This window comes from Polistes dominula, unplaced genomic scaffold (genome assembly GCF_049000335.1).
Source record: "Polistes dominula isolate Pdom_NZ unplaced genomic scaffold, Pdom_raw_medaka contig_20, whole genome shotgun sequence".
Taxonomy (NCBI): Eukaryota; Metazoa; Arthropoda; class Insecta; order Hymenoptera; family Vespidae; genus Polistes; species Polistes dominula.
Genome location: NW_028301147.1, coordinates 501344 through 518624, shown reverse-complemented (window position 1 = coordinate 518624; position 17281 = coordinate 501344). Strand labels below are relative to the sequence as shown.

The following is a 17281-nucleotide window of genomic DNA, read 5'->3' as shown; positions in this document are numbered from 1 at the left end:
GGGTGGGATCTTTTTGCATCTTAGGGTGGGCCTTAAAACTACGATAAAAACAATCAAATAAATTTAAACGAGAAGAACAAAAAAAACAACAATAATAAAAGTACATAAAATAAGAAAGAAATAATAATAATAATAATAGTAATATTAAAAAAAGAATTAACAAAATAAAGGTTTTAATAAAATATAAAAATAAAAAAAAAACCTATAGAATTCGCATAGTTTTGAGAGATTCGTGAATGATCTAATTTGGTTGATGGTTTATGCCCTGGCCCTGCCCAATGACGCAACCCAAATGTGCCCCTTTGGCGTGTTGCCATGACGTTGCCCTGCCCTGGCCCTGCCCTGGCCCTCTGCCCGGAACGACGGAAAACGATGGATCCTACAATCGACAACAACCACCAACCAACCAACAACCACCATTGCAGTACAAAGCCTCGATCATTGTACCCGATTGCCCCGGACCCGAACGGTAATAACCAACACCACTTCTTAATGTCTTATTTTTTTCTTTCTCTTTCTCTCTTTCTCTCTTTCTCTCTTTCTATCTCTCTTTATCCAATTCTATTCGAGTACTAAAAATGATCTCTCTCTCTCTCTCTCTCTCTCTCTCTTTCTCTTTTTTTTTCTTTCTCCCTTTCTCTCTCTCTCTCTCTCTTTTTTACGTTTATACATACACATCCACAAATAATAATAATAATAATAAAAAGAAAGCATTTTATTTTTGATGTATATTGGGAACGAACAAACATTATTTGTTAACAGAATAAGGGTACACAACCTTATCTCTGAATAATTCCCATTTTTATTCTATTACTACACGCTATTTTATTATTTTATTATTTTATTATTTGTCTTTGTTTTGTTAAACGATACCTCACACTACTATTTACTACTACTACTACTACTACTACTACTACTACTACTTTCCTAATATTTAACACTTTAATGGTCAGTCGGTCCGTTTTACGGTCTAACGTAGTCAAACGTTGCCCCAGGGGGGGTTTGCTAATATTTTTGAATAATTCACGAAAAAAATTAACATTAAACAACAATAAATTTATATATATATATATATATATATATATATATATATATATATATATATATATATATATATAATTTATAATTAATAATTAATAATTATATATAATTTATATAAAAAGTTATTCAGGTTTATCAGACGACACATGTTGTGTGTGAATCTGCCATTAAAGTGTTAAAATACTTTTACTTTCTGTTTGTCTGTCTATCTGTCTGTCCGTCTGTCCGTCTGTCCGTCCGTCCGTCCGTCCTGTCTGTCAAATAATTATTGTTTATTTCTATTTATTTATTTCATTTATTTATTTCATTGTCACATATTATTCTTGATTTATTCTTCCTATTTCTTTCTGTATATATTTATTCGTTCTCGCATTAACACTTGTACACAAACAAATATGGTTTTTTTTTTTTTCTTTCTCTCTTTTTCACCTATCATGAGATCTCGTTTCACTATTTTTTTTATTCTCTCTATCTCTTTCTATCTCTTACTCTTTCTCGTTTTCTCTGTCTGACACATATTACACACGAGTCCCATTTTTTTTTAGGATTCGAGAGGAGAAGGATTAACAAAAATCTATGAAGAATGTAATTCAAAATGACCCGAAATTTTTATTAATGCCAAACTTTAACTTAACTAATATTCTCAAATTATTAGATCGAGTCATAAACAACTTCCCGTTTTTTTTTTTTTTTTTTTTTTTTTTTTTTATGAGACACAAACAATGGCGTTTCTACGACTGATGATAAGTGCAAAGACACCTTTCATGGAGTTTTTTTTTTGTTTCTTTTTTTTGTTTTGCACTCTTTGCAATTGTTCAACGTATCTATTGGATTTTGCTTCCAATATTACCTTTAAAAGGGTTCATCAAAGTCGAAAATACATCCCTGCACACTCGGGTTCATCTTTTAAGAATCGTATCTCTCCAGAATGGAATTTGACTAACCAATTTCTGACTGTCCTATCAGTTATCAAGTCCTGCACTGTATAAGCTGTATATTTTTTCAGTTGCCACTTTAGTGCCATTGCCTTGTTTCAATTCTTAAAGCATTACATGTTTGAATATGCACTTTTCTATTATCCCATTTCAGTGGTTTAAGAAAAAACGGTTGAATGTAATCATTGACTGCATAAAAAAGTTGACAGAAGGACTAAAAATGAATTTTCATCTATACAGTGATATCGAAAATTCGTTAGTTTCGATTACTTATAATAGGTAAATACGACAAAATAGATTTTACGAAAGTTATTTATGACTCGAGCTAATATTATAGATCATCGTGTATATATTTACGAAAAATTCTGTTCTATTTCTTCGTCGTCGTTGTTTATTGTCATCTTCTTCTTCTTCTTCTTCTTCTTCTTCCTCCTCTTCTTCTTCGTAGGTCATCGTCGTTTCACCTACAAATCTTTTTCTTTCGGTTATATTACTATAATAATATAAATAAGATAATAAAAATCAACGAGACAACGTAATTACATCAAAACGCGTTACGTAAATTTGATTTTTTCTTTCTTCTTCTTCTTCTTCTTCGAATACTTTTTTTTTTTTTTTTTTTTTTAATGAATTTATCGATAAAACAAGCAAGAAATTTTGTCTTCCAATCTGTGTCTACTTTTTTTTTTTTTTTTCTATTTTCTTTTTTTATCAAACATAGGACCATGGTGAAGAGAACGAACGAACGAACGAACGAACGAACGGACAACGTGCACAAAATGATGGACGTGTGGTCGTCTCGATGCTTTTGAAAAGCTTTGAAAAGCACCAACGATAGGATACGCCCCATGGCTTGCAAAAAAGAGAGAGAGAGAGAGAGAGAGAACAAGAGAAAGAGAGACCACGACCTTTAGCATCCATGAGTACGAAACTTGCTCAACATTCGTCCGTTTTTCCACACTTTTCTCTCTCTCTCTCTCTCTCTCTCTCTTTTTATCTTTTTATTTTTTTATTTTTTTTTATTTTTTTGCAAAAGAAACGAGTCCCGGATATTTCCTTTTCTGCTTTTTTTTTTCGACATAAAAGCAAAAAACGTTTTTTCTATTACCAACAGAAACTACTTGGCATCTTTCTCTTACTTTCTTTCTTTCTTTCTTTCTATCTTTCTATCTTTCTTTCTCTTTCTTTCTACCTGTCTTTCTTTCACCATCGTACGTGAATCATTTAACGAGCTTCCTTCTCTTTTTTATCCGCTTTAGGATTTGGCCTACTAACGGCATTTTAGTGTGCAAAGTTCTACGTTTTTTCTTCTTCTCTTATTCGTTGCAAAGATCAGGCTAAAATCAAACACACACGCACTCACTCACACACACCCACACACACACCATTTTATTGGCACATTATTTCACCTGAAAAAAAATACTCAAATTTTCCTCTACGTTCATCTAAACTTTTTTATTCATATTATAAATATGTATGAGTATAGTGTATGTTTGTTTGTGCGTATATATGTGTGTGCATAAGTATCAGAAAAATTAAGCTCACGATCAGAGTTTTTCTTTTTTTTTTTTTTGATAAATCAAAATAAAAAAAAACATTTTATTTAAAAAAAAAGTAATATTAAAAATGATTTGTTAATTTGTTTAAAAAAAAAATTGTTAGCTTAATCGCACACAATATGTACACATACACATACATACACAGAGAAACAAACGACACATTACTGATGATGGAGTAATATCAAAAATTGATTCTAATCAACATTTTTTTTTTTTCTTTTCTTTTTCAACAAATTTATATTACAATTACATCATTGGTAATGTGTGAGATTAATTTAAAAAAAAAAAAACCAAATTATTTTTATAGTTTTTTCTTTTTCCCAACAAATAGGACACTCCAAAGCCGTGACGTACGTTTTATACCCAACGGGGGACCATAAAAACCTACTTAGAAACCGTTTTTTTTGTTTTTTTGTTTACTTCGATAAAATTATTCATTTGTTATTTTATTTATTTATTTTTCTTTTTTTATTTGACAATTATTCGACGAACAAAATTCCAATCAACGTTGTTGTTTCTCTGACTGTTGTGTTTATCTCTCTCTCTCTCTCTCTTTCTCTCGCGAATCGTGATAATAATTTTAACGCAATTGTGTTTTTAAATCGTAAATAATTACATTTTTTTTTAGGGCTTACGATCCTTTGAGAAGAATTCGCAAATTTTCCTTCTCTCTATCTCTCTCTCTCTCTCTCTCTCTCTCTCTCTCATCCCTGTAGAAAAATAAAAAGAATGATCGGTTGTTGTTGGGTAATGAAAATAAAGTGTTGTTGTTGTTTATGTTCACATATGGCACCAATAATACAACATTGGCGTTTATGAGCACGAACACACACACACCACCCTATATATATATATAAATATATATACGACATAAAAAAAAAATTACCAAGTGGAAGAACAAAGTCGTCATCATCATCATTATGATGATAATAATAATAATAATTAATATTAATCTTTTAATAGAGAAAAAAGAAAAAAAAACATCCAAGTTTAAAATTGAATGAGCCTTTTTCCTGGGAAGATTAAAAAAAGATTCGCTAGATGGGTTGCAGCACCAGTAGGTAGGGAGGGGGGATACATATGTGAATTTTACATCATTCTGCTTGTACCAACTAACACAACTATTTTTCATCACAGTATTTATTTATTGTAATAATAATAAGACGTACGTTGTTTAACGTTGTTGGTCAATAGATAATTCAAAACATATGTACCCCCCACCACCTCCCTCCCACCCCCAACTGGTGCTGCCACCCTCCCAACGGATCTTTTTTTAATCTTCCCAGGAAAAAAGGTGCTCATAGAATAAATGAATAATATGACCCAATTTAATTGTACAATAATCATGTAATTAATATGATATTTATACGTATACATACATGTGTGTATACATACATACATACATACATATGTGTACACATATGATATATATATGTGTTGTAGTTGTACTCTTATCACGATCTTCGAGTTTAATATATTGTCTTCTAACACGATATATTCAACGTTCATATGATTAATAATAATTTTAAGTTAATTAATTGAATTTAATGATTATATTGCAACGTTGGTATTTAAATGCAATTATGCATGTGGTGCATTTTTAATGGAACGATCAAAATGGCAAAGATCAATCGATCATCATTCTGCAATTATTCTCATCGTTTCGTTCTTACGAAAATCAAAACCAAAGTCTCTAATCCTTTTGTAGAAGGAAGTCAATAATATTTATAATAATAATAATAATAATAATAATAATAATTATGCTTCTAACATGTCAACAAGAATAATTTAAAACGTCAAATTTTAACCAACCATTAGCACCAAATAATTCGAAAACTTTGTAAAAATATTTTTAAAAACAGGGTTTTGCAGCTACGAGGTTTTACAACTTCAGCTTCACCTCTTTCTTGCACAGTTTAATTGTCTTTTTTAATTTTTTTTTTTTTCTTAAATAATTCGTGTATTTTTGTTGTTGTTGTTTGTTGGTAATTATTACATTTTTGATTAATAATAGTCTTCAGTTCCTTTTTCTTCTTCTAAGTTTTTCTCCTGTCTTTTTCTATCTTTTTTCTATTATTTTTTTCTTTTTTTATTTCAGTTTTTTTCTTATTCGAGATGAATTTGAATAGATCAAATATTTATCAACGCGAGAAAATACGACAGGAACAACGATTTTGTTGTTGTTGTTGTAATTATTTATTGCAATTTTTTTTTAAACACTTTTTCCATCATATTTTGTTTTGTATTTTCTTTTTTCTTTCTTTCGTTTTTTTTTTTTTTTGTTTGTTCGTAATTCTTTTCTTTTCTATTTCCAGAGAATTATATAAAATATATGAAGGGTAGAAGTAAGGAGTAACATCTGCGTATATGAAAAGTGTCCGTCGAAATGCATTCAATTAGGGTGGCGCCACAGTAGCTTGAGGGTAAATTTTAAAGGAAGTGCCAAAATATTATTAGAGTAGGATTGAGAAATAAACATGGAACACAAATTTCACAGCACAAATTTGACTCATAACTGTTTTGTTATTCGCATACTTTTTTTCATCAAATTAAATGATAAAAAATCAATAAACGTACTATTCACAGTTTCACAAAATAAAATCACTTTAGCTACACGTTTTCTCATAATAATTCATTAAGGTTATATTTATTACATTATTACATAACTCGGCATACTTCAATTTGTTTACAATCGCTACATTCATACGTGTGACGTTGTTTGTCCGCAATGGACTCCTAAACTACTAAACCGATTTTAATCAAATTTTGCACACTGTGTGCAGTTTCATCTCACTTGAAAGATAGGATAGTTTATATCTCAATTTATAATCGCAATGATTAAAAAACGTGTGTATCGGACTGATTGCGAGCCACAGCAACGTGTGACGGGGCACCCCTAATTATTTATAGAAAACGCTGGACACTTTTTCACATTTTCTTCCATAAAAGATGTTACTCCTTACCTCTACCCTCCATAATAAAATAATTGAACGATCAAATAAATGTTTGGGAAATGTTAATAAAAAAGGGACTCTCGAAATGAGTCGAGTTACGAATTTTAATTTAAGGGAAACGAAATAAAAAATATATAAATATAAAAGGGAAAAATGGGGAATTAATTATTTGTAATATGAAAATAACTGATTGTTTCGGATTGTTTTGATTTTAGTGTGCTGACCATAAGCTCAGATTTGGCTACCGTCCTAACTGTGCTCAACGAGGTTGTACCTAACCTAGAAGAGGTTAGTATTTATATGTATATATTAATTAATTATTATTTATTAAATAAACAAAATAATTATGTTATTTGTTTTTTTTTTCTTTAGAATGGTCCTCGTGTGGGGAATAATGAGATCGATATTCGAATGCTGGTTCATCAAAGTCAGGCTGGTTGTGTCATCGGAAAAAATGGCTCGAACATTAAAGAACTACGTGAGGTAAGTCATTTTGAATGTGAACAATTTCTTCTAGGAACCCTTGATAAAATTCTTATGGTTTCCAGTGTGTCAGCTGTCTCCCGCTTTTTCTCTTTTTTTTTTTTTTTTTTTATCAAACTAAATTTAGATTAGGTTTTTAATACAAGACAAATATTACAAACTGTTTCAACAGAGAGATATATATGAATGATACCAAAATTCACGTTATATAGAAATTATTCAATTAAATATTTTTATATTAATTAAAAAAAAATGGATTGTTGAAATAAACAATAGTAGTAAATGTATATTACACAAAGTTAAGTTGAAAGTTTAGTAAATTATGATGATATAAAATAAGAAAAAAAAAAACAAACAAAAAAATCAAAATAGGATCGTAAAGGGCTGGTTATAAATCTGGTAAGAAACATTCCAAGGATGCGTTCTCGTGGAAATCGGTTGTCTGTGCTCGTTCAAACGACGATGAAATATTCGACTTTAGTGGCTTCTTGCTCCAAAGATTCTCGACCTTCCTTCACCACTACCATCACACTACCACCAACCACCACTACCTTTTCTCTCCCTATCTTGTTCCCCTACTATACACTTTACTCTGCTGAGGTTCTTCGCGGTGAGATTATCCGAGGATATTCCAAACTCCGACTGGTTTACTTTAACTTTGAAAATACACCCTGAAGAAAAAGAAGAAGAAGAAGAAGAAGTAGTTGAGCTTTCGAAAAGTTCCAAGGGTTCTTCTTTCCCTTACCACTCGCGTAGAAATTACAGTTTTTCGATTGGATCAACGACTCACCTATTATTTTAATACTGGAATCATCGATCTACAAATAATTAAACAATGTTCAGTGCAAAAGCAAATTCAAATACGAAAAAATAGAATGATAATATGTCTATTACCATTTTTGAATACTAGAGATGAGCATGATAATATATCAACAATTAGCATGCCAATGGATACACTATCAATAGATATAGATGTAGGTCAAACTATTTTATCAGACGAATGCAAACAATATTCGAAGCAAAACCATTTTTAAATACTAGAGATGAGCATGACAATATATCGATAATTAGCAAGCTAATAGATACAAAATCGGTAATATTGAGCCAATATATTGAGAGTCAATCGATGGTAGTAATTGGGAACATTAAAACTAAGGACAAACATCAATTCGGAAAAAATGTATGCACATTGCAGGTTTTAAATTCATTTAACGACGAGAAACTAAACCTAACCTTGTAAAGAATACAGACAGTTTGTTTTTAATTGATGTATGTCCTAAGACGTGGACTGTGGAAGTAACAAATGATTATATTTAAGAGATACTTTTTCAAACGGGAGATTCAATTTGGAGTCCATTCCTCCATTGAGGATGCTGCCACATCTATAGATTTGTTATTGTACCAGCTTTACCACGACGGTTTTAATGGGGATGTAATAGAGAATGCAGAAAAAAAGAAATAAAAATCACAAACGAAAATTCTAAAGAAAAATTAATAGAGATTAAAATTATAAAAAAAAAAGAGGAGGAGGATGCATCAAAAAAGGAGAATAAATTAAAAATTGTAAAATAACATAGAAATTATTTCAACAACAATAAATTATTCTTTAATTTATTTCAAAATCTGCACAGAAAATGATTTTGCAAAGTTGTTATAATGTCTTATGAAGTGGTTTGATTAGATTTTTTTTTGTTTTTTTTTTTTCAAGTGCCACGGAAAAATGGGTTGCTAGAGACACCTTAAAACAATTCTCATAAATTATATATATTTAAATGCAAAAATTTCATTCGAAGATTTTAGTTAAAGTATTATTATTTTATTTTTATTTTTTTATTTTTCAACTACTTATTGTTAATTGTTTTGTCTAGGTAGTATTAATACCTAGGTTCATCTTACGTTTCTACTATGAGATAAAGAATATCACACGGAAGACCGTACTTGAGCACGTTCTTTCTTTCTTCAAGTTATATACACCCCCTCTCCCCCTCCCAGCCCTGTCTGGGAAAGAACGAATTTTCTGTCTCGACTTAAAGAATAAAAGTACACACACACACACACACATCTTCTTCTGATGAGAGAGACGAGAAAAACTCAAAGTGGTGTTTTCCAACGTCTTAACCGTTAACAAACTCTCACCGACACAAATATATTTGATTAATTTATTGAATTGTTGTCATGAATTTTTGATCAATTATAATTACGTGAAAAATTATCCACTAATTTAATCGTGGTTGTAAGAGGATAGTTTTCGAAAGACGATCAATGGGTGAATGAAGGGTGGTTTTTAGTTTCTTTTGAAATATACAACGTGACTTAAGTGGTTCGTTATGTTTTTACCATTTTTTTTTACTGTAATCTCCCGAATAACACCCACCACTATTTACCCCTTCTCTTTAGTTTTTATTTATTATTTATTTGTATTCTAATAAAAAAAGTTGTCAGAATTAAATGTTAATTTGTGTAACTGATTGTGGGGATCATATTTTGTAGAAACAGAAACATTTTCAAGTTGGTATTCTTAAACAAATCGAAGGGAAGAAATTTAGGGGTGGAGGAGGAGGAGGAGGAATTGTAAACGAACGACCCGAACGAATCCCGGCCATTTTCTTGTTGCCATCTTTTATTTCTTTTTTTTTGTTCTCTCTCTTCGTCTTCCTACCCATTGAGAAGAAAAACGAAACGAAACGACACACACGGCACTGCCATTCGGCGACGTCACCGACTTTCGATTTATTTTCGAGTTCAAGCTTATCGATTCTCCTCGTTGTATCGACACATGCACGCACGCACGCGCGCGCGCGCGTATACACACACACACATATATATATATATACACACAAGAAATATAAAGTCAGCTGCATCTTGTATCTTTTTATTTTTCTCAAAGGAATGCACAGGTGGATATAATCAAACGATACCACACATCTATCGAATCGAAACACAAACAACTATCGATTAATCGGATACTTTTTCCAAGGATTTTTCTTATTACCAACATGTGTTCGTTCTAGTATGATTCATGTTGTATTTTTAACTATTACTTACTACGATCATCATTCCCTTAGATACATTTACATATTTACGAGATTAAAATATATAAAATGTAATAGAGGAGGCTATGTACAGTAAATTAATTAGGTTTCATAATTAATACAACTCGCGTTGTATAAATTTATTAGGTTGTTTGAAAAGTAATTTCATTTTTTCTTGACACAATAAAGGTATTGGTTGATACAAATTGACAAATAACAATACGTGAGATCGGTGTGAGGTGTAAATTTATCAAATTCAACTGTTTATGTCCACTTGAATAGGCCCTAGGTTTTAGGTTAGGATACGAAAAATTGTCTTCAAAAACGAAACTTATTTTCCGTAACAACCTAATACGTTTTATTTCTCATGATTGTTCTTCTTAACATTGAAATAAAAATAAACACAAATGAATTATTCTTTCATTTGATGGTAGAGAGAGTATATATGTGTCGTTGGTTTATGCGTGCAAATGATTGGTAAGAAGATAGAAACGTGTCAGAGTTAGAAGATTAATTGGTTAATCTTGAGGAAAAATGATTAGTGGTGATTCCGAGCCAAGAATTAAAGAGGAATAGAGATATAACGGTCATCGTGTCTAATTAACTTTCTCGAATAGAAAACGATCAGTGTGTTTGGCATTTGGCCCGTTAAGCTATGGTCACACACGGCTGTCAACGTGCTGCAGCTTTCTCTGGAAAGCTAATTAAGACAGGACTTACGAGTAGGCTAACGCATCCAGACAGATAGCATCCGGTTAAATGTCCTTTTAGATTTCTATCATACTCTTGTCATGCGTACCTAACCAATCGTCTGCTACCATTTAATGAAACTTCATATTTGCATTTTATTTTATTTTAGTTACTAAACGAAGTATAACACAGAGGGTGCAAAAAGAAAGGGAAGGTACATTTATTAATTATTCCAAATTGATTCTATTTTAATAATGGGATAAGGGTAGGGATGATAGAGGGATGAAAGGGAATCAGTAGTAATTGATCGGAAACGTTTATATTCCAAATAGCTTATCCTAGACTTTGCGGTGTGTGTGTGTGGGGGGGGTGTTCTCTCTCGGCATCCAAATAGGTCATCCAAACAGGAGAGTTTGGTGATTAACCCTGTGCGTGATAGTTGAGATCGTTCATGCGTCAAGTTCATCAGGAAAGCACGTTTCAACGGTGTCACTGTCAGAGGAGGATCTCTCTCTCTCTCTCTCTCTCTCTCCAAGCTTTAGCTCAATGTTCGGTTTTAGTATTCGCAGTTTCGATCTGTAGCGGCTTTGCTAATTATTCACAGTATAATCATTACACAAACGTTTCATCTCAATATCTATATATATATATGTTATATTTTTGAAGTGAATACTTCTTTAAAATGGGTGTGATTTGAAAAAATGTAACGGAGGCGGTAGGCGGCTATGTAACGGAGTGGTGGGAGGCGATGAAACGGCCGCGATACTAAATAAGAAGAGAATACAATTATCCTACATCAGATATTTTGTATTCGTCTCATTCTCTCGAAACTTATTTTGCACGTTAACTAATTGAAAATGATTATCATTGATGGAACGCAGCAGTACCCAATTGCAATATTGGGTTTGCAGTATTGTCGAGAATCGTTTGAAATATTTTCCTGTTTTCTTATCTTTTACGATAAAAAAAAAACTATCGTTTATTTCTTTTCGAAAAGATCTCTTAACACGTTTCCAACGCGCTATGAATGTGACTGAAAATCCAAAGGGTGATTACCAAAGGGTGAAGAAAGAAGAGAATAAAGTAAAAAAAAAAAAAAAAAGGACTCTTTCGGCGAGACTCGAAATTAATTCCAGGAAAGTACGCAGGATAATTATGCACACGCGATGCGGTGCCTCTCCTCACTCTCACCTCTCTCTCTCTCTCTCTCTCGATGTCGTTGACTTGAAAGAGAGTAAAGAACGAACGAACGAACGAACGAGCAAACAAAAGGAAAGAAAAGAAAGGAAAAAAGATCGATAAAATCAGTCGAATAAAGAAGAGTATTTTTCAACGTCGAAAATGTTACAAACGCCACGAGAATGTTGCAAACGTCGAGTAAATAATAAATAAGATATCTTAAAGAAAAAAAAAAATAAAATACTGTCAGACAGACAGACATTTTCGTAAGGACTCGTAAAACTTGGCAACGACATTTCTCAACAACAACAACAACAAAATGGAAAAGAAGGAAAACTAATTTAGGATTTGAAAACAATAAAGGGATAGCAATAATTTTCTATTAGTACGTGAGAAAAGTTCGACAGAAAGAGGGTGGTAAGGGATGGTAGGGGTGGGTAGGTAGGTAGGGATGATGCAGTTGGCAGGAGGTGGTGGACGTCTAATAAACAAGGATGGAAGTGAAGCTAAATCTCTATTTTCGTGATATGATGCCCCCCATCACACACCCTTCCATGTGTGTGGAGTGATGGTAGTGGTCGTCAGTGTGGTTGTCGCGTTTCCGTCGCGATTCCGTTCGACATTCCCGGCTACTACTCTGTCGTAGCTAATTCTCTGCGTATCGCGAACGAACCCAAGAGAAAGAGAGAGAGAGAGAGAGAGAGAGAGAGACGAAATGGGAATGGGTCGAGCGACGGATCAATATCGACGGGCACCGAGCTAAACAACGGACGTCCACTTGAGGGACTACTCCTACCACCTTCCTCTATACGAATACACACATACACACACATATATATCTATATATATCGTATACGTTTCATATATATATCACCAAATTCATTGATTTACATTTTCTTCAATCTTTCCTTCAAGTTGGAATGAAACTTTTTTATTACATCAATTAATAGTTCAATAAATTCTAAGCCAATTTTGATTGGATGAATATTTGTTCGCTTGCTTTTTATCTTATCTTATTTGATTTTATTTTCGTCGTTCGGACGATTTCAAACGTTCCCGCCAGTTTCGCGTAACGCATCTATCAGTCGCCATTTTGATAACGCCATTTTGGGCACGTGACTTCCCCCACCGTTCGAATTCTCTTCCAAAAATAATATTCGTTTTAATTTTTTTACGCTTCGTCTTATTTCTTTTCTTTTTTTTTTTTTAACTTTTTAACAACAGCAGTAACAGTTAACGATAAAAATAAGCCTGGCTCATTTTGAAATTCTTTTTCTCTACGAATTTGATTTTCTTTTTGGTAAATGAAAAAGAAACGAGTAAAAGATTGAAAAAAGATTAGGCAGGCAGAGGTGGATACCATGTCGAAGTCGAAGGTTGATCGACCCTTTTTTCTACTACAGTTAACTTCGAACTTATATAACTTACACAACCTTTTTTCCATCGATCCACGAGTTCTTTTTTTTACTCTTATTACTCTCTTTCTTTCTTCTTTTTCTTCTTTGTTTTTTTTTTTTTGCTTTGCTAGGAAAACTTTTTAACGAAGATTTCGTTGAGTCGTCTTCTCGACGTAGATGAGAGCCTGAAATGAGAAAGAAGAAAAGTAACACGCGACATTATCGCTTAGAACCGTTTAAATTACCATTTTTATATTCGTTTCGTTTCTTTTTTTTTTTTTTTTTTTTGTATTAATATCGAACTTGTAGAGTTCTGCTTTGAAAAAGAATAAAAAAATATATATGATTCAACAACGAGAAGAATATTTGCTTTACTTTGTTACTTTGTCAATTATAACCTAACGAAAATTACTAACTATGTAAGGAAAATTGTTGAATTATCTCAAAATTAGACTGTGTGTGTCAATTATATTTCATGACAAAGATTTCTAATATTCTCAACTATACTTTTAGCTATGACACATTATAACGTAGTCCAAATTAAACCCAGTAGTACCAAACGTAACAAAATTACAGTTAACAATCCAAGCAACATTTTAGTCATGGAATCGAGAAAAGATAAATAATGAAAAGCAAACAAATGAAAGGGTGATGAAATGGTGGGTGTTGTAAGGGAAGAAATAAAAAAAAAAAAAGGTAAAGGAATAATATAGAAATAAAAAAAGAAAAAGGGGTTGAATACGAAAGGCGTACCCGTTTGATTTCCCTTTTCCTCTTTTGGGTCTTTCTATAACACGCGATGAAATTTCCAAGAGTACAATAACGATAATAGTAACAATAGGAATAGTATTGTGACATGTGTTTTTATCGTGGTGGTACTACTACTGGGTAGTAGCTGCTGCAACTTTGGTAACGACGACTAAGACTACGACGAGAAACTCGAACTTCATTCGGAGTTCTACGACCAGCACGCAATCCAAAAACAGGTGCTGGTAACTTCGAAGCCAAGGCAAACGGACGTTTCCGAACAGCTGCCATGCCAGGTGTACATTCTGGACCTTATCCTGTTCTACCTTTACCTTACCTTACCTTACCTTACCTTACCTTACTTTACCTTTACTTTTATATATACATCATCCTTCCTTTCTTCCTTCCTTTCTTCCTTCCTTTCTTCCTTTCTTTTCTTTTTTCTCTCTGCTGTTTCTAACTCTTCGTCTCTTTCTTCTCTTGTATTTTTTAAGTCTTCCGACATAACCGAGTTTTCGTGTACTACGACGACGCCCACTTCACTTTTTCTCTTACTCTTTTGCATTGTTAACTTGAAAACTGATTTATATATTTCCTCTGGTCAAATATTTCTTCAATATTACATACACTTTTATGTTTTTTCTTTTTTTTCATTTACAATTAATTTCATTAAAAATAAAATTATCCTTGTCTCAGCAAATTAAATAAGAAAGATCGATAGGTAAATAATTATTTGTATATTAATCGAAAGTTATTAAACAATAAGATAATTAGAATGTTGAATAATGGAAAATAGTAGTAATAGCCAGTATCCCTTTTTTTTTTTTTTTTCGTTATTCCATGACGACGACGACTACTACTACTACTACGAAAGACGCCAAGCTCGAAAACAATACCCACCCGGTTGTGTGCCACGTTGAGTTTGCTTTACGTTTTCAATTTACTTAATTTTCCTTGAGAACTTTTAAGTAGTCGAGAAGAAGTTGTTTCTCCCTAAGAAAAGTAAAAGAAGAATCATGGGGGGGAGGGGGAGGGGGAGGGGGTAAAACGGGATACGACGATACCTTCTTCTTCTTCTTCTTCCTTTTTATTTTAATTTTAATTTTATTTTTGTTGATTCATTCGACAAAGTCAAAAAAGAATCTCTCGTCTAATTTTTATTTTCGATTAAAAGAAAGAAAAAAGGAAAAAATTAAACAAAACTCGAACTTTGTTGTTCGAATTATTTTTGCAAATTCAAAATCCCTCTCCCTCTCCTCCCCCCCCCCCTCTAAAGAAAAAAGAAAAATCGAACGATTTTGTATTTTTAAAGCAAAGTGTTATTTGAGAAGAGAAAATAAAAAAAGATGGTGGGGAACCACGAAGAAGAAGAAGAAGAGTCGAGTGGTTGGCAAGTTCTCCTCTCCCCCCACCCCACCTCACCCCCTGTTGTACCCCTTTACATCACCCCTCTTTAGTCGGTGGGTATCCGTGGTTGAATGAAGGTGGGTGGGTCCTGATCGCGAGCGTAACGAAAGCCAGGGGCGCATGACGCTTCTTCGAACCCTCAACCTTTTCAGTTCGCAACCGTTCGTTCTCGCGCAAGCATCTCGTCGTCCTCCCATTCGGTTGATCCCTTTTTTATATTCCGCGATTTTTTTTGTCAATTTTTCATTAAACACAAATAACTCAAGTCGTTCTCTGTAGAGTGAAAGGGATAATCGAGAGAAAAAAGAAAACTAAAATGAGTGAGTAATCGAATTATTATTTTCACTTTTATTTGACAATTATTTTGTCTGCAAATTTTTTTTTTTTTTAAAGAGTTGGGAACTTTGTAGGATTTTTTTTTGTTCAAGTTGACAAATAATTATTAACAAATAATAATAATAATAATAATAATAAGCTTTTTTTATAGTTTGCTAACTGTGAGAAATATTTTATCATATTTTTTACTTTTTTAGTTTTTTTTTATAAACAATGTAACACAAATAAAAAAAAAATAGTAAATAATAAAAAGAATTTTAGGGAAAATTTGTGACATTGATAAAATATTCAAAAGAAAATTATTAATTCCAGTGATGTATTATCGGTGGGGAGGGGGGGGGGGAGGGTTAAAATCGCCACGTGCTTTTCATCATTCACCATCTCGTTGCACGAGAATTACAAAACGATTGGATGAATGATGATGCCCTATTATTATCCTTTTTTTTCTTTCTTCCTTCCTTCCTTCCTTCCTTCTCATTCATTCGAAGAAAAGTTTCAATGTAGAATTGGGACAACGACGACAACGACGACGATTGAAAAGTAACCTTTTCTGTATTGTGTTGGTTAACCCTCTCATTCATTGCACCCCAGTAAAAAACTTTCCTACTCTTTCTGATACATATTTCAACAATAAGATGTTCACATTTTATGGTTTTCCTCTTAAATTGGTGATTCAAATTCTATTTTTATTTATTTATTTATTTTTTTTTTGTTCATTAATTGGACCATTCATCTTTTTTGTAATCAAACAAAACAAAACAAAGATTTGCAATGATAAATTTGTAAATTAAAAATGTTCATTCGTTCTTGGGTTTTTTTTATTGGAATAAAATACGCGTACATTTTATAGTTGAGAGAAAAAAAAAGAAATGTTTAATAAGTGAAGGGAATAAAAACGTATGTATGTCCTGTGTGTATGTGTGTGTGAGTGTGTATTTGAACTCGTTTGCAACGGGAAAAATAAAGTCGATGTAGAAAAGTGGCTAAACTTTTTTCTCTCTCTTTTTTTCTTTCTTTCTATCCTTTTCTATCTTTTCCGATAAGACGAGCTGAGAAAACGGGTGTGTAAGGATAGCCCTTTAACGGTCCTTTTTATCAAAGATCCCTAGAATGTTATCACATCCCTTCTTTTAAAGCAAACACTTGGATAAATATATGTTCAAAGTTCTACTCCGGAATATTTTCCTTCCTTCCTTCCTTCCTTCCTTCCTTCCTTCATTCAATCATTCATTCATTTTCATCAAATACCAATATCAAATAAGATTTTTTTCTATTTCTTTTGGTATATATATATATATATTCTTGATCGTTTCAATTTTATCCTTTTTATTAAATAATTATTTGTTAGTTATTACAAAATAAATAAAATACAAAATTGCATCAAATTTTGTTAATTCAATAAAAGGGGGGGGGCTTTTATTTCTTGGCTTTCTAATTACAATATTATCTTTTAATATATATATAAATTACGTGTGACGTTGTTTATCCACAATGGACTCCTAAACTACTGAACCGATTTTA

At 32.2% G+C, this 17281-nt stretch overlaps 1 protein-coding gene across 1 annotated transcript in view; it reads left to right on the top strand.

Moving 5' to 3' along the window:
• The window catches only part of HnRNP-K (Heterogeneous nuclear ribonucleoprotein K), a 71519-nt gene that overhangs the window by 32470 nt on the left and 21768 nt on the right, over window positions 1–17281 (top strand). The window contains exons 5-7 of the mRNA XM_089177126.1: window positions 426–469; window positions 6705–6777; window positions 6862–6972. Of these exons, the coding sequence (XP_089033252.1) occupies window positions 426–469; window positions 6705–6777; window positions 6862–6972 (228 nt within the window). The remainder of the gene's footprint in view (window positions 1–425; window positions 470–6704; window positions 6778–6861; window positions 6973–17281) is intronic.